Genomic DNA, 24,761 nt, shown 5'->3' on the forward strand with positions numbered 1-24,761 from the left:
GTTTTTCAAATTATTCCATTTTCCTTGACTCTTGCAGGATTCCCCACCATCGAGTCAGGCTTTCTACCATCAGGTGCATTTGTACTTGCAGAACAGCCAACAGGAACAACGCTCTCCCTCTGAAAAGACCCGTGATTGGTTAAAGTCTCCCTTCACGCGTTACTAAAGCTTCAAACCAGCTAGGAGGAGGTGCAGAAGTCTAGTTTCCTCTCAGACCATTTTAATTAATATATGCTGAAAAGTAATCATGGAATTTTGCACAAAGATCCCACTTTAACAACAGCTGTATAGAAAGCAGCTGCCCACAGTTTCCATCATTTAAACTGCATACTTGGCATTGACAAACATTTATCAACAACAGGTTTTATTATTCAAATTTTAACTGCAACAAGCATGTATCAAAAAGGTCAATACAGCAAAGCCTTTACAAAATGTGGCTCGACACTGAAGTCTTCCCAAAAATGGCTGTCGCAACAAATTGTAAACAGTTTTATCAACAGTCTTACAGCACTTACAGCAAAATACAAATCAGCTAAAGTAAGAAAAGCACCTGTTATCTTTCAAAATGTTTAAACACAAACACAATTTGTGCCACTGTACAGAATCGAAGTAGACAAACCAAACACAAAGAAATGGAATGTTCAAATTCACTCGACCATTTTGTTTCCATACAAAAAGAAAAGAAAAAAAAAGGACAGCTGGAGTTGTTCCTCACAACAAAAAGGCAAAGGGATCGGACAGTGCATTCAAAGACAAGCACACCATGCACTTGATGGGAAAAAAGGAGTTGGTTTGGTCACTTAGCATAGTTTGTGCATAGTTATAAGGCATCATTTGAGCAGTCCTTTAGGTTTCATGTGGCTGTGAGAGACATTCTGCGGAGAGGGAGCCTCCTTCAGTAGATCCTAGCCGACAAAAAGAAAATACAACCTTGCATTGTCCGCGGTCACCTCCTCCCCCCTCTCCCTCTGAAAAGAGACTGGCAAAACCCTGAGCGAGTCGAGTTGCGTGGAGTGGAGTTCCAGGTGAGATGCATGTGCAGTGACTTGAGCAGCCTCCAGTGTGGCAGGGGAAGCTCCCCGAGTTCAACCAGGACTGGACGATGTGGAAACATCATCGGAAAATGACTAATTCCTATAATACCTTCGCGGGATGTCTTGGGAGAGGTCGTGGAGACAAACAGCTGCACGTCCGACAGCATCGTTGTTTTTGGGGAGTGCAAGAACACGTGGTAGCACAGGTGGAGTCGTTTATGGCATTCTGGTGTGTTTGAATAAGGTTCTGCTCATGGCTTCAACAGTGGGATGACAGTTCAAACGAGTGGTTCTTCTCATCTGTGCTTCGAAGGCAAACCGTGGAGCCGACATGATTCACTTCAGTTCAAGGGAAAGATACAACAAACAAGGAGATGCGTAAACAGTCTTCGTAGAGGCAGCAAAAGGACTGGGCTTGTCACATTTTTTTTTTTTGTTGTTGTTTTTACATGAGGAAGAATCTTCAATACAAATGCAACATGGCGTTACTTTAAAGTCTCAGGAGGGTCTCACGTCTGAATACTCCAGTTGTCTCAGTCGATTCAGTTCAGATCATTCTTCAAATCTTTGTTTTCAAATGGCACTTCAAAATACCAGAAAAAAATGTCTTTATCATTTCATATACTGCTTTCCCCTTAAGGTTCACCGACCAAAGAAAAAAAAAGAAAAAAAAGAAAAGTGGTGCATTCAGTCAGTAATGCCAAAACTTCAGTGGACAAATAAATAAAACAAAGCAAATAAAAGAAAATACAGCAGTAGCCAAATGAGGTATCTATGTATTGCTCTATGCCAAAAAAAAAAAAAAAAAAAGTGGAATTAAAAATTAAATAAATTAAATAAAATCAGTGGTTTATCAAGATGGGAGGCCAAAGCAACAAAACACATAAAAAGGTGTTGGGATCAGGTGGGGCAGCGGCAGGGCTGCGGGCCGTCGGATGCCCCACCCGGCCCTCAGTGTGTGGTGAGGCCCTGAGGCCGGGGGTCAGGGGTCGGGAGGTTGAGGTGAAAGGGCACACAAGGAGTGTCAGGATTCTCTGCTTCCCTGAGGTATTTCTTTGGAGCTGGTTCCTCCTGCGACTGTAGCTGTGTTAGCGTCTCTTCGCGCAGCGGCGGCGTCTCCTGCGCTGGCTATGCTGGCCTCGGCCTCCTCAGAGACGGGGGTTTGTTCCTGCTGCAGGCCGCCCCAGCTGGCCTTGTTCAGCCCCATGTGGCCCAGCATAGTCTGGGACAGGCGCGTGTCCGAGAAACGGGCCCACTCTGCGAACAGCGGCTCCGCCACATACGTCATAAAGCCTGAAAGGGGGAGAAAAGTTGGCAGACGCAGGTTTAGTATTAGATACAAGCTGCAGATTATGTGCAAGTAAAAATGCACAACCTCGCTACCATACTTGCCTATTTGAATGTTGCCAACTGTGTTCATCTCTCTGTCACAAAGTGGGCTGACTTCAAGTTTGTGCTTCTTCTCAATGTCTCCTAATAAAATATAATGTACAGAATAATTACAGAAAGAACAAATGAAGGAGAAAAAAAAAGCATAACACAATAACAAAAAAGATGATGAACAACATAAGAGCAAGCAGCAGACAGATAACCTTGTTGGAAGAACTCCTCCGTCACTTTCTCACTCCACTGTTTGCTCTGCTCCCAGGGTCTGCAGGGGTTACAGATGTCTGCACACTTCAGAGCCATCTGTACAAAGTGGGAATAAAAACAAAATAAGAACCCGGTGTTTTTCTGAGAGGCTGTGTTTTTAACAGCAGAGGAGGCAACCGACCTGCAGGATGAAGTGACGGTGGCTGGCGTTGCTCAAGCACAGGTTGTCCTGATCCAGGTGCATGCGAAACCTGGACAGGTACTCATTCTGTCTGCTGATGTCCGTGGCCAGGATTAAGGAGCCCAATTCCCTCTCCATGTTCAGGCTGAGGTGTCAGAAATTGCATTTATTTAACAAAATGATCAGTTTAAGCACAGACTGTGGCTTCTGTTGGCAGTTTGTCTTTAAAACTCAACAGAGAAGCCTCCTAAATGAGCTCAGTTTCTGTGTAACCTTCTATTGTGTGCCATGTAGCACGATGTTTGACTCTTCTGGCTGCTCTAAACAACATTTCAGTGTCAGACTGACCTGTCCTCAGCAGGCAAATGGGAAAACAGCCCAGTCTCTCTGAGCAGGCCCACAGCCGACTTCCAGTGGTGGTTTTCCAGAACTGAGGTATTCTGTGTGAGAAACCGTGCACGGACACAAATTAATTTAACGCGCTACGTGATGCTGTCTTCCACTGCAGTGTTTTAATTGGCAGGTTATAGAACAGTTGTTGTCTTACTCTATAGAGTGTGGCTAGATAGTGGTCAGTCTTGATGAGGAAAGGCTGGTTGACCCCAGGATGGCCCAGGTCATGTGTGGCAGCTGCGAGGAGACCCAGTAGGATGTCGTAGGAGGTCAGAGACTTTGCAAGCTGCATTCACAACAAGACAAAGATTGTGAGGACTTTAAGCATTTTTACTTTAACATTAAGATAAAACAAGTTTTTTTTAAACACTGTAATCACATTCTGACTCTGTCTACAAGAGCATGAGTTTAGATTTAGATACCGAAAACAACCAAAATGTCTTGTCTGCATATCTCACCATGGGTTCCCGCAGGTAGCAGTACATGGCCTGTGTGACATCTGCAGCATGGACAGCATTGTGGTATGGGTTGTCGCTGTGGTAGTCTTCCTGAACCATGACCAAAAACCTCCACAGCTTGACCATGTCCAGCTGGAAGAGCTCCACCAGGCCATACTGGTTCAGCAGGTGGAAGGTCAGGGTGATCAGGCTGTTTCCTGAGCAAGAGGACGAACAACAGTTAGCGTTCTATTAAATAAAGGGTTAAATGCATCAATCTGTGAAGCTCTTTGCATTGTAGAACTTATTTTCCATCTCAATGTATTTTATTGGTGCTTCCACGTTCTCTGAATCTGCCTCCACGTCACCTCTTCCTCTGTTTGATTTTAAATGTGGCTTTTCATAGTATTTCTTCCTAAAACACTGTGATTTTGGATTCTCGCTTTTCATGGTCAAGTCAGGGAGATTGTAAGTCTCTCTTTAGGACTGTTAATTGATGGTTCAAAATGTAGAACGTGATAAAAGAAGCCATTACTTTAGACTCTGGTCTGTCTCCAAAACGTCATGTTTATTGTTCTTGTTAAACTCAACCGCAGCAATTCAGCTTGTAACTACCGGAGGAGCTACTGTAAAACTCTTTATGTCGTCTGGTATCGCGTTCCACTGAGTTATGGCTTTGCCCAAAATGTATCGCCTTGAAATCTCAAATTGGGAGATTTTCTTGATAATTTTACAGAGTTCTCTGAAAAAAAAGTAAACACATAATAATGAAAGGTCCAAGTCATTTAAAACTGTATACATGGAAAAATAATTGATAATTCTCAAGGCTCAGAAAATGATGTTCTACCAGGATTCTGCTGACTTGGCTTGTTTATACAAGGGCTCTAGTGGTTTCATGACCATTTCTCCAGCCTAATCCCATCACAGCATGCAGAAATATCTCTTTCCACGAAAGAAAGAAAATTTGCCAAGTTTTCGCAATTTTTTACCACATATTCTAAATTGAGTCGAGTTGGTTGAGTTACTATGCAAGAGATTAAATCCAGTAACCACATCAGTCTTTACACCTTTCAGGAGATTGTCAGTAATAAGAGGCTGTACATTAGCTTTGAGAACAAAAACACACCTTTAGCCTTGCCAGTGTTCAAACTAAATCAAGCTACTGCGTAATCGTTTCCATATTTGTTATCTTCTCAGCTGCTATCTCAGCTATTTTGATCGTCAGCTGCTTCCATTTGTAATTCCGTCTTGTGAGAGTGTTGTGGAAAAGCATTAGTATTTTGTCTAAGTTTTGTATTAGTGGCTAACACTGCAGCTTATTAGATAAATATGAGGACCTCCAAAGCGAAAAAATACATTTAGAGAGTTTAGAGACAGTACCATCCTGATTGATGCAATTCCACAAACACAGCACAAACTCCTCCTCTTTTATGAGCTGTTGCTTTGGAATTATTTGCTCTAAACTGCATGTGATGATGATGTCCTTCCCAAAGTCAGATGTAGTTATTCAGTGACAGAGTTAATCTCCACACTGTGTCCACCATCCAATAGATGGCACTAGTGGTAACACTTTGAATCCAAAGCAGAGGTGATGCTGGATTCTCCAGTCGGTGCATAAACTTTTAATATCATGACATTTAAATGAACTTCTCATCAGGGTTTCAGGTCATATGCTACCTACCGTTTGTCAACCTATCAAAGCGGAAAATGTCAAAATTCCAGTTCCCGACTTTTTCCAGCATGCACTGTAAGAGATGGAAAAGAGAAGCACAAAGTTAGAGACGTGGAATCTGGAAAAAAATGGTGGAAGTCTTATTAGGAGGTGTCTTTCTATAAAAGATAGGAGGCGTACTCTAGCCTGTCCAGTGTAATCTTCATCAAGGATGTGGAGGGGGATCTGCTGGGGGACTCCCCGCAGCAGGCGGGATGAGTGCAGGTATCTCTGGAAGCTGAGCAGTCTGTGGACCCTCCTCTCAGGACCAGAGGCGGCCGACGCGGACCCACAGCCCAGCCGTGCTGCACACACAGACGCACAGAAATATTTTACAAAAGATGCAACACGTGAAACAGACAACAATTTTTTTTTTTAGGATGTGTTTATTTCAAAAGCTCATTAGGCTCGGAGAATCATTTGGCCCGGACAAGCTCGGTGGGGATCTGACACCAACACAGCGATATACAAACAGTCGCTGCTGACACAGCCGCCCACTCATAAGCCTTTCGTCTGGGATCACACAGCAGACATGCTTTGTCAGTGGTCTCTCTCTCTCTCACACACACACACACCCTCACACAAAGGCACACTGTCTGAACAAACTGTGGCTGCCATCCGGAAACACGTCAGCATGAGGTAGGATTACTTTTGGGTCATAATGTCAACACACACTCACGTTACTTCTTTGTAACTCTTTGATGTTTTCTAAAAAGCTTTCGTGGAGTATGAAAGTGGGTACTTTATCACACACCTACACACAAAGGTTTGATAAAAAAGCCTCGGACAAGGTGTAAACTAAGACACACCTGAGTCTTTGTCATGGAGTGCAGTATCGTATTAAAGCAGCACACAAACATCTGTCAGTCTTGCTGGAGACGGACAAACTGTGTGGAGCTACGGTTTGATAATGCCTCTTGTTATCAGAGAGGCTGGCGAGTCAAGGTAATTGGGCTGTGATTCATACTCACTGTGAAGAGTTCGGAAGTCAATGCACAGGTATGGGTGGGAGCTTCTTCGTTCCGGTTCAAATCCAACCTGACTTCTCACTCTCACATCTCCTAGAAGAAATCAGCACTTATTTCCTCAAGATTCATACTGTGTGAAAAGAAAGGTGTCTGAATGTGTTCAGCCAAGCAGTATTTGGAAATATTTTCAGTATATAGTGGAATTTTTTTTTCTTGCTTAAGTGCCATGAGGATGGGCTTTACCACATGATAAACAGAGGACTGCAATGAGACAAATACAGATGAATTTTAAATGGCCAACACAGCTGGAATTCAGCCCCAACCCTTTAAAACCCCGTCCATGCGTACATAGGTATTCTTTCTGTAGCCTTTTCTGTGCGTTTTGGCCTTTTTGCGGACTTGCAATGTTAGGTCACTGAAAAACTGGGCTGTGAGAAAAGTCCTTCAACTTGCAATGTTGACGTGTAAACAGTGAGAAGCAAAGTTTTTAGCCTTCGATATCAGAGCGTATACTGTTACTTCACGTGATTTAAGGGATACATTTAAATCATCACCTGTTGGCATGCTCTTGACAGCACTTCAATTGTGGTTTTGTGTGGATTGATTTTTTTTTTTTGAAGCGCAAAAAAACAAACAAAAAATAAATAAATACAATTCCTGTTTTTAAAAATACCTGTGTACGTGTGGACTTAGTCATACATTATATTTTCTATCACACACAGTTTCTTTCTTCCGTCCTTCTAAAAAAAAAAAAAAAAAAACACAGTTTCTTTCTTCCGTCCTTCTAAAAAAAAAAAAAAAAAGCTGAAACTTATTTTGGTTTTCTGACAACATTCAAAGACAGAGTGAGAATGTACGACTCACTAATTGCTATTTTTGCTGACGTTTTGGGTTGTAAAATGACGTTCCGTTGCTTATCCGTGTGCTGCTTTCTGATCTGTTTAATGTTTAGTGTTAAACGCTTTATAACTTTGGTTTTGAAAAGTGCCATCTGAATAAATACTTACAACTGTACAGCTTGGTAAAGTTTAAGCAATTTCTCATTTTAAGACAAAACAATGAAAAAAAATATTATTTGATTTATTTAATCTTTTATTTTGTTAGACTTCAACGGCAACAGATCTTGAGTTTTAGAATGAAAACGGATGCTGCTGATGCCTCATTCTAGCTATAGTCATTGTATGCTTAAAACAAAATAATCAGTCTTTGATCATTATTAAAATGATGAAAGTTTTTTCCAGTCAACACTGTAGGAGATATACAGTCTCTGTAGCTTGGAATATTGACAGAAACCCCTCCATTACGTCTCAGCTTTTCATAACCATTAGGAAATAATCCATCTTATACTAAGAATTGACAGTGAAGCAGGGCATAACCTTCCTATTGTGGTAAAACCCATCACTTTGGTAGTCCCAGCAAAACTAAAACAAGCAAAAGATGTGATTTTGAAAACACTATTTGACCCAGGCCTGCTGTGTACTTATCCATGTGCGGGCACAGTCACACACAAACACACACTCCCATGTCCCAGAAGAGGAAATTCAACGGACAGACAAGTCAATCAAACAGCTGAGCATGCAATGCCATGTCAGGACAGTCTGGTCTACTATTAGTACTCAGAGCCACTGAGAGTGATCTATAGTCCATCTATGTCTGTTTTTAGTAGTCAGGCAGAGGAACAGGGACAGGCTCCAGACTCTGACCCAACAGACGGCGGCCGGCCTGCTTGAAGACTGCAGTCAGGAGCAGTGAGAGCATAGTGAGGTGACAGGATGGTGCTGTGACACTGATGCAGTAAAATGCTAGTGTGTCGTTCCAGGCAACGCTCTATATACGGCAAGACTATATATGGCAGTAGACTGATCAAGGTGCTAAACAGTGCAATGGTATGTTTCCAGCATGGCACTTCAGACTGTGTCATGTGTGCATCAGGATCAAAAAGCAGTCACACAGGTGTGCTCCCACAACCAGCATGTTACTTACTTGCAAACAGCTGTTTGAATACTACACAAGCTCCTATCAAAATACCAAAAACTATGAATTACTATTCAGGCAGAATGATGCTAAACAGTCATTTGAGAGGCTGTTTTTGACATGAATGTGGAGAGTGAAACTATATCAGTGGCATTTCACGTGCAAAACACAAATTATGACCACAAAAATAAAAAAACCCCACGATAATCCATGCACTCCTTAAGCTGCGAGTGTGTGCCCACATGTATAAAACACATCTGTCACATCTGGAGATGCATGTGTTAGGGCTCAGCACGTGTGTGTGCTTGTGTGATTAGTGTGTTTTGAGTGTCACAGGGTCCATGTTTCCCCTACGGTGCATTAGTGCCAGCGCTCTGGGGTGGATATAGGTCATGTCATTATAACTGATGTGGCGAAAGCTCCGAGTCCTGCTATTTGAAAGCACATCAGCATTAACTTGGCAGTCTGAACCCTGGCCCAGGCAAACACCAGTCTGCATTAGTGTGCCTCTCCTCACACTCAATTTAATATAAAATCTACAGAGACAGATGCTTTATGCCAGTGACGTATGAGGCTGCCATCATACTTAGCCAAGTAAAATGATTAAAAAGCTAAAGCTCCTTCAGTCAGCTCCATAAAATGCTGTTGCTGTGACTAGACACACGTGGCAGCAGCTGACTCAGGACCAAATAGGAAAGAAAGTATCGCAATATTACGTTAAACCGAGAATAAAAAAACAAGTCAAACGAGTCGACAAAGTCATTCAATAAGCCCTAAACTGCGCCTCCTGCCTAATGCGCTCTCCCTACTCACTGTTTCAATTTGATTCTGAAAAACGAGAGAATAACATTGTGAGCAACTCTGCTTTGTTTTCTTTCTTGCTGATACCTCCCAGCCAAAACCACAAGAATTATGACAAAGCTGCATGTGATGGCGCATCCATGTTTAATAGACAGACCTCAGGCGTACAACCCGGCTCTAATCGCACCATTATCCCCAATAACCTTATTGATTAGTAAGCCTCGCCTGATCTGGCTGCTTCCTCGATGCATTTGATGCCATCTGCCTGGCAGAGCTATGATCGCTCCATCCTTACATCCATTTTCTAAACTGCTTATCCTGTTTGGGGTCAGCGAGGGCGAATGGATACACACACATGCAGCATATACACGCAGACACATGTACATAAACACAACAATAGACTCTGCCAAAGAACCTTTAGCCTGTTTAGGGTTCAAATGAAATCCAGTGCTCGTAGCAAATCTGATCAGAACTTCAAAGACACTCAACACTACAGATGCACACAATCTGAACCTATTGTGATTGAGAGATTAGAAAAAAGGCCAGGGATTGAGTGGATTCTGGACGTGCACTTTAGTGCGCCCCCATCTCTTCATAATCTCTACATCCCTCCATTTCTGATCCATCCATTTCCCATCTCACTGCTTTTAAAGCCATTGTATATTAAGAAATGGACATGATCACAGAGGAGATAAAGCTCCTGATGTCTGTAAAGCATGTGTATGTGTGGCTAATGAAAATGCATGTGTATATGCATAAAGAACGGGGAAACACTTACCTAGCATGCGAATGTACAATGCTGTCTGGTCGGAGCTGTCGTAGGAGATGGCCCCTCGTCTCTGAACAAACAGAAAGAATCATCATCATCAACTGTTTACGGTTTACACCAATATAATGCCGCAATTATATTATTACCGCAACATAATGAGTTCCTGCCACTGGTTGGTAAGCCCAAAATTGATGTGGGCGGCATAACAATCCCATCTACCCCAAACACACATTTGAAAAACACAAAAATACGGCCATTATTTATACATGTTAACATATACGTAGACCTTGATGAGTGGATGGTGGCGTAATGCTGCTACTGTTGGTTCTAATCAGCAGTGAGTGTGTGTTTGCATGTGTGTGTGTGTGTGTGTGTGTGCGTGCACTGCTGTTACACTGATAAACATGTTCCAGCTCCATATCATCGGCCTGATATGGCACTGCTATCAGTCATGTGAGAAGCACATGTGCAATGTGGACAAACACACACACACAGAAGTACACACATACAAACACGCACAGTGTTTCCCATAAATAGAAAATATTTTGAGTCTCATCCAAATAGATCTGCCCCCACCCAAGAAGTTTTCTGTGATATTTTTACTTCCCTTTAAAGGTCTGCCTTAAGGCACAGTTGCAGAAAGGTTATAAAGTATATATTGAAAAAAACACTTCCCTCAAATGATGTCAGCAGGTGAATGTCATTTGAATTCATTTGAATGTATATTTGAATTGACTCCTTGCGGAACGACCAGGGCATATGTGACCCACCAATCCGTAACAAGTCCATTTCTCAGGAGCGTGTATGATACATGTTTTTCAATCACTTTAATAATTAAAATAATTTGATACAATTATTAAGTGTACTTTTCCATTCTCAATGGAAACTCGTATCTTCTAGCAGCTGCACCATAAGAACATGTCTCCTAAACAGCAGCTACAGGAAGTATGGTCTCCAACAAGTTTAACGGCCATCTGCTAAGGGCTGATTTAATAAAAGCTGATCTAAATTGAGATTTGGACATTTGATTTAGATTTTTACCAAGGAAACACATGAAACAAACGAAGAACTTGCTCAATTATAGATAAAAAACAGAGGGAGCATGATGAGCAAATAACATTACAAATCACTTAAGACTACTTAGTATCCCAAAACAAATCATATTATTTACTGTATGTGACTTCCATGATCCGAAAAACACAAGTTTGCAATCAAGTGGTGGACTTTGATAAGCGGATAGATATAAAAGGACAGACAGTAAGAGGACAACGTCATTACTGAGTACACACGACAAGACTATCACCCAAAAGTTTCTTATCAGGGAATGCTCCTTAAAGTACTAGGAGGAGTCCAGGCAGCTGTGATTTCCTAACAATGGGGGATCATTTTTCCATGCCATTCTTGTGCAATGAAAATACAGTTGTCACCACATCTGCATTGTGGGTTATGGACATTATTGTTCAAGCGCAGAGGCAAGGATGTCCAGCCTCGTGACAATTTCCTGAAGTATAATTTAGTACCAACCCCTGCCATTGTAGTCAAATCTATATTATTGCACAACTTTCTAATGATACACCACTCAAGTCAATGGTTTATAGTGGCTCATCATGCGTCAGAAGGCTCCAGTAGTGCATCAAAACTCTTTTCATATGTGGGTTGCAAATGTGGTTTTAGGGCATCAATAACAAATAAAACAAAAACAATTCTTAAGATTTGTGGGGCCACAGTTCTAACTTAAAGTATCTAATATTAGATTTTTTAAAATAACATTTGAATAAGGCTGTTCCTCTTGACCTTGGGAAAGGGAATAAGTTGCCAAAATATGTAAGGAGATTGCAGCAAAATGCTTGTCTGCAGCATTATGTGGTGCCAACTAGTATCCCTGAACAGGAGGTAGCTGCAACAGTGGTGCCACAAGCACAGTGGTAGCTGCAGCTTGTATGACTTTGGTAACTGCATATTTGCTCTGTGGACAGACAGCTGCTCAGGACTACACTGAGGTGTTGGCTCACCTCTCTATGCACTCCACACATCCTGGCCCCCGTCCAGGCCAACTCCCCCACTCTCCCTTCTGGGGCTACCCCTGTCTAGGGTTACCCGTTCCACAGGGAGCCTGCATAACTGGCAGGTTGGCTCAGTAACTCTCTGCCAGACTGATGGCTGTCCAGTAGGACAAACAGTCTAACCTGTCTCGTTGACTAAATAAACGGGGATAATCAGAAAGTTAACCCCTGGTTAACGCTGGATATGCAGAACAAAAAAGTTTACAAAAAAAGACGTACATTACAGCCCAAACTGTAGGGATTCAGTCAAACTACAGTGATTGGCTTGATAAATCTGTCTATACACTGTGACCATATAATGAGTACCGTCTGGCCACATCACAAACACAAACACAAACACATGCAAACACAAATGTACTTGCTTGTATACTCATTACTTCAGATCCTTGGGATTACTCTGAACCTCCTTCACACACACAAATACACGTCGGACAATGTCTGTCCTTTAAACTTATGACAGTCGCCAATCCAAAGCTAATATTTTACCAGCCAGCAAACAGCTTGACTCAGGGTGGGTAATGTGCAAAGCTGTATTTTAGTGTCAACAGGACTCTGTGTTTACACACGGCACCAGTGTTTAGTGTGAGCGTTATAGATTGTGTGTATGTATGCATGGGCTGTGTGTGTCTGTGTGTGTGTAAGGGGGTTGCTACTGGCTGTAACATGCGTGGGAACTGTATAATGCTGGCTCAAGGGCTGGGAATGAAGAGTGACCAGTCCTGCCAACACTTGCCCAAACAAACCTTTTGGCCAGAGCCCGCTGGAAACGCACACACACACTAACACACACTCACTAATACAGGGCCAGCCACCAGTTGGCACTTACTAGCATGTGCTCCCTTATGAGCTGGTTGGAGGTAGGCAGCAGCACACTTTGTCAATGTCACATTCCCACTGTGAACAGAGGGGAAAGTCACGTTTTACCCTTGAAAAGGCCGGCCCACGACACACACCCATGCCACGCCTTGCAGCACCAATACACAGAATCAAACACCCGTAGTGCGGTCACGGTCCGACAAGAACTTGAGCCACTTTGTAAGCCTTGTGTGTTTGGCATTTACGCATCATAGCTGAGGGTGATGACAGAAGCAAGAGAGTTACAGGATGTCAAAGGCAGGACTTGAACTCAATGTCACAGATGCATAATTCACTTATTAAAACTTGAATAAATCTGATTTGCTGTTGTTGTTTGCATGCAGATGTCACAAATTTCTATCACATGAAGCATTAGGAATGGAATCCGGCAGTGGTCAATCACATGTTTGAAAATCCTTTGCATCCAAACTTAGCCCCGAAAATTTTGTTTTATCCTAAAAGTCACATGCCTGGTCTGGAATTTTGTTTTTTCGAAACAGCGTGTATGTTTCAGGGGATTTACAACATTTTTATTAAGACTAAACAGAGATGTTTGGTTGCAGCAAACTGATTAGCCCAGCATGCATATTTTATGCAAGAAACTCAAGAGAGCTTAACACTTAGTCCAGCTACTTAACAATAAGAGCCTTCCATGGACCAGTTTGACACTGGCAAGTTTTAACTATGAAGCAGCTGCAGGAGGTATTTTATTTGCTCACGGCTAACTTTCATCTGTAGCAGATCTGGGCATTTTTCCAAGGTTTTGAACCTGAGGAATCTGAATCTCAACTCTTCAACTAAAAACATGGGTGGCACAGTGACCATATCGCGGATTCTCATCATTGACGTTCAACAGGTGCGTCACAGCTTCACAGAAATCTGCCAGTTTATCACGGACCGAAAGACAAAACATAGATAAAACATCTGAGACATTGTTTTCTAAGGGCATATCTGAAGCTTTTTGTTTGGGAATCCTCCGAATCGCCATCTCTCTCAGTGTTGCTCTCATCCAACAAACTAAAGACAAATGCCCGAACTTAGCTAAGCGGCAAATAGACTCACACGTGTTGTCTATGTCCATATAGTAAAGTATGGATTTTGTATTGACTTCTGGGCAGGATAAGCCATCTGGCAGACCTGTATTTTCCTGTTTTGGATTGACACAAGAGTCTCATTTTCATTTTATTATATTCTTTGGTCTGACTGGCTTTTAAAAAAAACAGCCCATTTTTCCTTAGATGACACTGCACTGGCCCAATCTCCTCCTCCTTTGAGTTCAGTGCCTTCATTAAACAGTGCATTGGCAACAAAGGCAGAGTGCCAAAACGAAGAAAACAAAGGGCAAGGGAGGTGAAATTATGACCAAAAAAAAAAAAAAAGCGACAAGCCCTTCAGGCAAATGCTGCAAAATGTACAGAAATCACTGATACATTTGCTGCAGGACGTTCTTCACTGTCCGTGGACCGTAGCCGATGATGGTGGTGGTGGTGGTGGTGGATGAGGAGACGGAGAGCGATGAGGGCGAAACTGGACGGAGCGTAGAACTTGCGGTTTAGAAGCTGAAAATGGGCTGAGTGCCGAGATCAACAATAGGTCATAAGAGATGATGATCATTAGCATGATATGCTACTCTGGAATCCAGGAATCCTTTAACACCAACCAGCAGAGGCAGACAGCCGCACATCCCTGAGCCTGGTTCTGCTGGAGATCACTTCCTGTTAAAATGAGGTTCTTCCTCTCCACTGTGCCCAGGTGCTAGCTCAAAAGGAACGGATTCGTTGGGTTTCTTTCTAGAATATTTTGGGGCTTAATATTTTAATTAGTCAATCTGACTCTTATGTCTGCATTTAAGTTTGGGTTAACATCTGTTGTTTAACATAGAAATAATGGTGACCTGACTTGATTTCAAGATTCCCTGGCCAAATGGGGAACAAACTAGCCAAGATTCTCATAGTTTAATCATAGCAACTGGACTTTATTGAGTTTCTTGAAGACGTTTTACCTCTCACCCAAAGGCTTCATCAGTTCTAACTGACTAGTTGGGAGTTCCAGATACTTATATCCTTCAGGAGCCATTAACACGTAGATTAAACTACGAGAATAACCATAACCTGGATGACTGAGAATCTTCACAGACAAACTAACCAAGAGTTTGCAGAATTACATCGATAATACTACTTCAATTTGCCTAGGCTGCTACATTTATGAATGCAAGTGTAGTTTGCTAGCTTGCTAGCTATAATGCTACTGTTCGCATGTGGGGAGGTTTCAGTGTCAAGCTAACACATTGTGCCCACCAGCGAAGACAATTACTGAACGTTTTTTGACAGTTTTTTAAGGAAGCTCTCTGTTATTGGGAAAACATCATCATGTTTATAATCACTGTTCATCAGCATTGACAGTGAGTCAGCTGACAGCGTCGGATGTTTTGTTCATGCATTTATTAGGCTCTTGGGCGACCTTTTTTGACCTCATTTTAAAAAACTTGTTTGGGAGTCAGATTTTTTTGTGTGGCTTTACAGTTAATGCAATTCTGATTTTATCTTTAGGACACCAATCAGTCAGATTTAGTCTCTCTGTCTTTTTGTCACAAGAGATACACAGGATGCTGTCACTTGTTTTGTTACGGATTCATCCCAAGAGTTCACATGCATCCTTTCACTTACTGACTTTAGAGATCACTCAGTGCTACTTTGTCTGGAAAACACACAGATCATCTAATCAATCATTTATCATGCCCTCTCTCTCCCCTTCACACTCACACACGATGCTATCGCTTGTTTTAGGATTCAGTATACAACTTTAAACATCACTTTCTGACGATAATTGCAATGTTTCCTGTCTCTTTACTTTTCCTTGATTTATTTTCATCACTACATGGCACAGTTGATAAATATATTTAGGGGAGCGTGAAGATGGGTGACGTGTGACTGATAATGGTGGGCCTATCTAGGCCAAAATCACAGGGTTTTCTTTTTGTATAGGTCCAGCCCTGACTGGATTTGATACAGTCAGAGTTCTTGGTGTCAGCATCTAGCGGACATAAGAGAAACTACAGCCTCAGGAACTTGAGCTTTGGCTCTACTGCTGAGCCGTGCTGGTTGTCGGTTTGCATTTGACCCACTGCCTCAGGCTTCAAACTAGGCAGAGATGGGATTAAAATTTCTACCAATCTGTTTTCCTTTGGGCGCATGCAAAACAGGGTGTGAAGGGAGAAATCTGAGTCACTGGGCTCTAAATACAGTGAAGCCATCATTCATCCATCTCTGATGTATTCTGGATCGGTAGTTTCCAAAAATACGAGCCCATCTCCCTATATACCTCTCTAACCATTATTAAAATTAAAAGTGATATACTTGTTTATGTAGTCAAATCTAATCGTAGCTAACTAGCACAAACCCTAACCTACGTCACCACTCGCATTTTGTCTGTTTACTTTACCCTTGCTTGTCCGTGATGGTCACTGCAACTGGATAAATACAAACAGTACAATAGGTAAACAAGAAAAAAATTAGCTTCAGGTCTTCCATGTACTTCAAAAAAATTACCTATTGAATATTTTATCGAAATACAATATTGGAAATACAACCACAAAAAGCAACAAATTGGATTCTAGAAAACCTGTCGACGCACTTCACACACGCTGGGGATTATGCTATTGACATGTCATCGGTATCAACTGACAAAAGCTTTAAAAAGAAATCTCAGCATCGGCTCAGTCTGCAGCTCTGCTTGAGGATGTTGTTTTCTTATTTTGCCATGTAATTATATACATACATACATTAAAAAGCATTGTAGTACAATACTACAATAACAATAGGCATAACCACATGTTATTTCCACTACAGGACAGACTATATGGAAAAATATAAGTATCAGTATCACCATCTGCAGTCAGCCAGAGTTGGAAAATATCAATATATCGAATATTTGCGAAATCCAACATCATGCATCCATAAAACAAGCACTTTAGTTACATGTAACTGGCTAAAAAGCAGGCAGACTGGTTGTGGTTCATGTTTTTTTGCAGTTTGCTTTGATAAATCTTCCCAAAATGAATAAATTATTAAATAAATACAATAAAACTCAACTGCCTTGGGTGCCTTCAACACCTGAAGTTGCAGTAATTTTGTGTTTGCTTGCAGCAGTCTGAGAACAAGCTAAGTTCTGGTTTGTTTGGAGTTGACCCTATACCATAACAGTCCGCTCATTGTGCTCCCTGCAAATCCACATAAGTTCGTTTACATACGGCTCTGCTTCTTATCTCAGCTTCATCTCGCTGCCTGGGGTCACAGCACTCAGGTTTCTGAGGTCAGGACCTGATGTCCAAACAACGGGCTGTGTGAGCAACCCCAGGGCTTCGATGTTCGTCATTTTCTGAGTCCTATATGTTAATAGATGCCAACTACATCACAAAAAGGTTCACAAAAGTGGACGCAGGTAGCCTTACTGGAATCTGGGGAAAATCTGACCAAGTGAGTTTAAAGTAAAAGACACTAGTTGAACTCGAACACTAAACAGTTCAGTGGCTTTGTCATCACAGCATTGTGATTAAGCTGATGTTGTAGTGTGATGCGCTTTGAATGGTATTCCATGGCCCAGTGCACTCTCACACTTCCTTCTTCCAAATACAGGCATAAAAACTGCCTTTATTACGTTATTACCTTTTAAAATTAGGTTTTAGCTGAGCACAAGCCTACTGCAGTCACAAAGTCGGTTGGGACCAAGCAAATGAGGAAGCCAGCAGTATTCCTATAAACTGACATATCAGAAACAAAGCCCTGCACACACGCACGCCACACACACATGTAAATTCCCGAGATAAAAGCCACTGGACTCGGTCCGGTTTCATAAACTGAAAGCTTCCTTCTGAGTTATGACCTCTTGCAGCGTTCTGCTGTGTGGGACGGCACATTCCAGTAACTGAGTGCTAGGCCATAAACACGGGCAGGTTTGGGGAGAGAGTGTGTGTTTGTGCACCAGTTGCTGCATACACAAAAGCCCGAGATAGAGTCTACCTGTTGGAAGAGTGTTTTATGAGTACACTGTCCACTGTGACACACTCCAGCTGCAGTGAGTTTTTGAGAGGGGGGCTGCTGGTTTGAGGAAAGGCCTGGGGTAAATTGGCCCGATGCCTTAGCCAGCAAATGACATTGAGTGTTGTCGCTGAACAAAGCAGCGTGCTTGTCGAGCAGTAATATATCTGCAACCGCTGTTTTTTTTTTTTTTACTAGCGGGTGAAGTGTCATAAAATGATTTAAGCCTTTTTTTACACAGAGTGCTTTAAGGGGCCTTGTATACATTTGCTTTTAGCAGTGCTCTACGAAACAGGCAGAGTTAAGAGGTGGGGGGAAGGGGGAGTTTTTGCTTCATATTCTCACAGGCCGTCTATCCTGCGCAGGAATTTCATTCATTTCAAACATCATCCCCAGGCTCTAATTGCTTCTCGGGGCCAGCTTAATGCCCCCCCTCTCCTTGGAACCTTCTGAGGAAAGCAAACAAAAGCCAGGTCACCAACCACTGCAATCTATCTGTGGGTTTAAAACCAGTAACACTGCTAAATAAATTCTCCCTTCCTGTATAGACTCACACATGCACATACATATGCTTAATATTCAGCCAGAGCGGTTGACATTGCGTCTGTTTACGTGTTGATGTAGAACCACATTCTCACGGCCGATTGCACTCGACACTGCAGCACAAAAACAGAATGGTCACGTGATAAGAGGGGCCCCTTACGGAGAGACACGGGGAGCACATATGTTTAAATGAAGACAGGATGTAAGGTTTGGCTCCTATTTAGTTATAAATAATATACATCCGCTTTAATAACAAACAGGACCTCGCATTCCAGCTAGACCTAAGTTTTGGCAGCGTAGGGGTTAAAGTTTTTGTGAAAGGTTGTGAAACACCAGACTCAGACTCTGAACAGCTCCTTCAGCATTCTTACCACATCCTGAAACAACGTCAATCTGATGGCATTGCACAGAAAAAAAAAAAACCCTTATCGGTTCAGTTAAAATCAACAAAGTAACTCCCTCAGAAAGAAGGGCTGCACTGTATTCCCTTATCAATCTCCGCACAGAAACATCCATAGCTTGGATGAAACAAGCAGTGCTATCTCCTACCCTTATGCTCAGGCTCGCCGTCATCTCCTGTGTCTAAACATCTAGAATGAGAAGAGTTGATCTGGGGTCAGCAGCCACCATACTTTTGATACCCAAGACTGTGATATGATGATAAACTGATCAGGATTTCCAGTCTTAGCTGCTTTCCTCCCATGACCACCGAAAGCCACGCGAAAGCATCAATACTGAGCATCTGTTTATTGACTCTTGTATTGCGGCTCGATTTTTTTTTCCCTCCCCTTTTTTGAAAAGTTGTAAATTGCACAACCTTATCGCAGTCACATGACTGTGTGCGAGTGTGCGTTACTAGCACTAAACCACAATGCCATCCGCAAGGCACTAAAACCTTTACTCCTGCCTATCCATCATCTCGAATATGTGTGCAGCAACTCCGAGCTGCCTGTGTGTTTTGTCGTTTAGATGAGAAACACATGACTCTTTACTGTGCCATATTGCTTGTCTGGTACTCTGGGTCCTTTCATTTCATATTGCACCAATCGAATCTGTTTCAGTCCCATGTTCGCCCTTCACTTTTTCATGAGAATCCAGAGAGAACCGACACGCGTCTCTATATTCAAGCAAAAAATTCAAACTCATCTTCCACCTCACTTTTGGGAATTAATCAACAAGCAACATGCATTGTACTGGAAACAATGGAGGCATTGTAATGGATAAATGAGCCCATTTATTTAATGCCATTGCTGTTTTCAACGCCTCTTCAACAGCATATTTACACCCAATCATAAGCATTCCACAACCACAGAGTGACATATTCTTCTGAGACTCAGTCGTGTCTTCAACCCTACACTTTCGTCCTCTGTTTACAAGAGGAAATGTCTTGATCTGCAAGGGGCAAGGGGAGGGGAGGTTGACGAGAAAGAGAAAGAAAGAGAGGGAGTCTGTGAGTGAGTGGAACAAGATAGCCAGAGAAAGAAAAGAGACTGAGACTCTGGCCATCTGTGAGTCTGGCAGAGGGCCAAACCACTGCCCACAGAGCCCAGGCACATGCCTAACTGCCTCTTTCTGCAATGGTAGTCCAGCCCTGCTTCCACAAACAACAGGCCTGTGGAACCACACACAAAAACACAGCAGCCACCAAGGACAAATGCACCCTTATGGTCATAAATAGGGCCCGAAACACAATATTTGTAGAAGTGTAATTGCTCGGTGACAAAGGCTGAGTGACACTGCTGTGTGTGTGCATGCATGCTCACCCAGTTCTGCCAATGTTCAGGAGGATAAAAAGACAAATGACAATGTCAGCAGGTCTTTATGTTTAATTACTGAATTCCTGTCTGTTGCTTTGTTATTTTTGCACCATGTATAGTGTTTGTAAACGCCGTATGGTTAAACAATGTCTCCACAAAACGTCACGCAGATAATCACTGTTTCACTAGAAATTTGCTTAACACTACAGAGTGTGACGTTAATTGCAAACGGCCCCTTTTTTCACAACAGAGAAGCACAAAAACAGCATCCCGCGTACTGTCTGATTGAAAACGAACCTGGCCATGAGACACCACTGCTTTACACTAGTGCAAATAAGATGAGCGATCCAGCATAATGTCGAGATGAATTTTCTTGTGGTGTTTTGGAGATTTCTCCGGGGAACCGTCTTTTTGGGCTGCGGTCTGAGACGCAAGGTCCAAGAACCACCAAGGTACGAGGGCAGTTTCAAAGTCTTTGTAACTGAGATAAAGAGTGAGGATGGAGTGGAATGCAAGTATGGAGGGAATAGAAAGACAACTGGATGGTCAGAAAAGTCCTGTCCAGGCAACTTTTCCAATATTTCAGTTCATCAGTCGAAAAAAAAACCAAACACTAGCATCCCTGTTGAAAAAGCCCACTAAGGATGGACCTGTGGTAGCCAAGGGTATGTGTTGGTCTTTGTGGGGGCTGCCTGTGAGGATGGCTGGGGGGATCAAAGCAGACACACATGGGTGGTTATGTGGAGCAGGGTCCTGTACAAAGCACTAATGGACAGCCTATTGAAGAATACTCTCACACACTCAAAGACAGTGACTTAATGCTTAGCTAATGGGTTGAGAGATGCCGTGCAACACAGTGGGAGTTTCTGTTCATGAGTAACTCGCGGGCCGTGACCCAAAGACATGAGAATACATCCTGCTGCTTTTGTCCACAAATACTGAAGCAATAGTAAGGATGTTTGTCCATTTTAAAAAAAAAAAAGCGGAACACCGTAGAGAAGGAGGTTGACTCACTGTTGACTTTATGTACAACTTTTCTAGGAGCTGATATGGCACGTGTTATAGCGGGTGAAACTAGTGCGCTAGACAAAAGGCCTAATAGATGAAACACGGTGCTCAAAAACGCAGTGAAGGATCAATGATTGGCTAATGCATTGGAGGTGCACCGTACCGCCGTGCCAGTTTTTCCTGAGAGTCGAGCAGAATGTGACCTCACAATATGAGGACTGTTGTTGCGGCCCACCTTTTCTTTTCTTTCACCACAGAGCAGGTGAAATAAATAGAGGCAGGCTCACCGGAGGCAACGGGTTCAAGACTCCAAGAAAGCAGGAAGTTCAAGTATGACTCAATGATTTGTGTTTCAAAAGGATGTTCACATAAATAACACTGTGGCACGTTCCCTCTGACGAATCCCAGGAGTAAACTGCTATACTTCCAACATCACGTTGTTGGTGCTGGCTAGTGCAAGCCAACAAGGCCTTTATCTGTGGGCAACATACACAAATGTAAAGTTGTGTGATAGCTTGCTGTGTGTGTGTGTGTGTGTGTGTGTGTGTGTGTTTTGGGTCTAACAGATAAGAATATGTTGTGTGCAAATGAGTGCTCACTGTGTGTTAAGGCCTAAATATCCAGCAACCACCTGCAAGATTCCTGTGGATTATTCATGTATTTGTTGAAAAGAAGGTGGTTTGAGGCCTGTGTGATCCCCAGAGCCAAAACCCACTGTGGCTAAATGATAAAAGATTAAGATGAGTGTAGTAATTTAAAAAAAAAAAAATTGTTTTACCTGTGACAGCTGTCTTGGATCAGGAGCCCCGAAGAGAGAAGAGCTGGAGCTGAAACTAATGGCTCCCCTCCGGCTGAGGACATGCTTGGGAACCGGCCTGTCTAGAGGCAAAACCGGCAGCTGATAACATACTTCCATTGAACACTCAGGGCTGGATCCGGATCAAAAATATAAAATAAAAAAATCTAATATATAATGGGGGGAAAAAAAGATAACAGATGCAATGCGAAAATAGATGACAGGTGAATTAGAAAAAATCTCCCCAAAGCCGGAAAAAAAACCTTTTCAATATTGTGGAAACGATCTGATATCGAGCTGCAAAGTATTTCTGTTCATTATGAGCGACTCAAAACTTGTCCAGATCGCCTTCATTGATGCTGCGTCTCATCTACCTCCACCGTTTCACCTCCTTCGGTGTCATTCTGCAAGAAAAATAGTAATAATAAGAAGAATCATGCTGCTGTTGCATTTGCCCCTTTCCTTCTCATTTTACTCAAATCCGGGCCCACGGACGACGAGACCTTCTTGCCATTTTCTGGGTCTTTATGAAATCGCTTCCTCATTTTCAAAGCAGAAAAAACGTCCGCTCATTTGGGTTTCGTGGCGCTCACAGATCCGCATATCACATATCCCGATATGAAAACAAAAGGCACGACCACTTCCAAAAAATGTCATCAACATATCATATTGTGAAGCGACCACCGGCGGCTCAAGTGAGGCAGCTTCCAGGATGTGAGACCTTGTCAGTCGTGGCCCGGGAGGTTTTTCTCTCTCATTCAGACTCAAACCGGTGGCGAAATATAATCAACATGTAGATCTTTTCCGTCTTTTTTCTCAAGCTGCATGATGAAGGAGCAGTTGTCTAATTCACCGCTGACCGTAAAGCACAAAGTGTCTGGCTCAGAGAGGGGAACCCCGACGTTCATCTCACTCGCTGCGATTCCGGCGGCTTTAAAGCAAACGTAATGGCACGTAACACAAAACTATCAACCGAAAACGACAAAAAATTACGACCTGAAGTGTGTTTATATCCCTACAACTACCTACCTATCGTCCTAAACATTAGCCTACTGTATGCTTTTAAAGCGCTCACCACCTGCCAGAGATGGTGCTGTTGGAGCGAGCGAAGAAAAAACGCCCTTGTCTACGCTCGACCAATAGCGTTGTGGTAGCGATTGTAAGCTGAACGCTGATTGGACGCCGCTGCTTACGCGTTATAAAACGGCGTCTGCGATTCGCTGCGAAGCCAGGGCGATCCCAAGACCTATATGAGCAGTCGTTTGCAGACGGCGTGGACTTTCTCAAGGGTATTCCTCCACAACGGGGCTTGCCCTGCAGCGGTCCACATCATTGCCTGTGATTACCTTCCTCTCATGAGTCATACTACTTGGGAGCTGAGACTTACCGGGAGTTTGAAACACAGCCTAGGAAATACAGAAAAATGCTGCATCTCTGCCAGGTTGTGGCAATTTGCTCAAATGACTGCACGAGGCGAATCAAGACACATGCAAATCCCATTGAGAAAGTGACTCTGTGTTACCTTTTTTTTATTGACTGCCTGCACTGATTTTATCTGTCTGTTTTTTTGTGTGCATGATAAGTGACCTCCTGCTCCAGCTGAATGCCTCAGTAGGTCCACACGTCAAACATAACACCTCATCAGCCATCCAGAACATGAACATTTTCACTGGAGGTTTCTCTGCCATGCCCATGTGCTGGGGGACAATGGATGTGCCATGGCAACAGTCCGGCCCAGTGCCAATACAGGAGTAATCCCCTCCTTTCCCATTTCAATGGGCCTGAATGCTGTTCCTCACAATCACACCCCCCACAAAGAGGTCCTGCATCTTTTCCAGGCAACTAAGGCAACACTGCAAAACACAACAGCAAATGTGTCGTAGGCAGCGGCAGGGGTGGAAAGAGTACCAGAATAGCCAACTCAAACAAGAGGTATACTATGATTTGAATTTTGTGTGTGTGTGATCATTTCATTTATTGAGCTTGCTACAAAAAGAGAACTATAAAGTAGCTCTTCTAACTGAGTGACAATTGAACACAAACCTCCACCTTCACAATACACTGATACCTGCCAAAGTAGTAAAAATCCTTCAAAGATTTTTCAGAGGATTTGTTCAGATGGAAAAGAGGATCAGTCAAACTTGTATTTAATAACCTCCAAAATGATCCATAACTGTAGCTCCCTCAGCAACTTTAGCAAACCTGAGTAGAATGCTTTAAAAAATAATAAATCTATGCATGTAATACAGTGAAAGTATAATAACTGGGTTTAGAATGCACCTAAAAGAGAACAAGTCGATGGAAAAGTTTCTCAATGACTGTACTTCTAATTCCTTCCTTTTCATTCTGAACGGTGGAACAACTTAGGGGTGAGAATACGTTCGAAACCTTTTTAACCTGGTGGTAACAGCTACTTTCCCTGTGGTGTCAGAATCAGTGTAAATGACTAACATGACACGACTTGCTTTGTAGAGATGGTCAACCACACATGGGTGGTACTGTTTTTACATTCAGAGTTTATAAACCCGTTGTTGCCAGACAACTCAGAAACCGCTTCATCTCACTTATGACTATGTCAGTGGCTCATCACATGGCCCTGCACGCGACAGCAGATATTTTACACCTCCTCCTCTAAGTATACATTTGGGAAAAGGATTTGGGAAGCATGTCTGTTAATTAATTTCTTCAGCAGCCTTTTTTTTTTTTGCCACATACACAAAAAAGATCACACGCTGTGCGTAGACACACACCTTTGTAGCAGGTGTGTTTAACTGCTCAAGCATCAGCCTCAGGAGCTTTAGTAAGACGGGCGAGCTGCATACCTGCTGATTCCCCTTGGGGT

General features: G+C 42.7%; 1 protein-coding gene across 3 annotated transcripts; it reads right to left on the reverse strand.

Moving 5' to 3' along the window:
• Positions 1-347: 347 nt before the first annotated feature.
• pde7a (phosphodiesterase 7A) lies at positions 348-22,992 on the reverse strand. Of its 3 annotated transcripts, none has more exons than XM_008288430.1 (12): positions 21,902-22,992; positions 9,871-9,931; positions 6,321-6,407; positions 5,491-5,654; positions 5,320-5,383; positions 3,660-3,856; positions 3,356-3,487; positions 3,157-3,248; positions 2,809-2,953; positions 2,627-2,723; positions 2,427-2,507; positions 348-2,327 (listed from the first exon to the last, which is right to left on the reverse strand). In XM_008288430.1, exons 1-12 carry the CDS (start codon positions 22,037-22,039, stop codon positions 2,059-2,061), a joined length of 1,527 nt encoding a protein of 508 aa, XP_008286652.1. In that variant the 5' UTR covers positions 22,040-22,992; the 3' UTR covers positions 348-2,058. The 3 variants fall into 3 exon arrangements, with proteins under 3 accessions (XP_008286652.1, XP_008286651.1, XP_008286653.1); XM_008288429.1 differs by having other exon boundaries at positions 6,321-6,410; XM_008288431.1 differs by lacking the exon at positions 21,902-22,992 and adding an exon at positions 10,008-10,112 and having other exon boundaries at positions 6,321-6,410.
• Between the last annotated feature and the right edge of the window lie 1,769 nt (positions 22,993-24,761).

The sequence above is a fragment of the Stegastes partitus genome, unplaced genomic scaffold, assembly GCF_000690725.1.
Source record: "Stegastes partitus isolate 25-593 unplaced genomic scaffold, Stegastes_partitus-1.0.2 Scaffold558, whole genome shotgun sequence".
In the NCBI taxonomy this organism is placed as follows: domain Eukaryota; kingdom Metazoa; phylum Chordata; class Actinopteri; family Pomacentridae; genus Stegastes; species Stegastes partitus.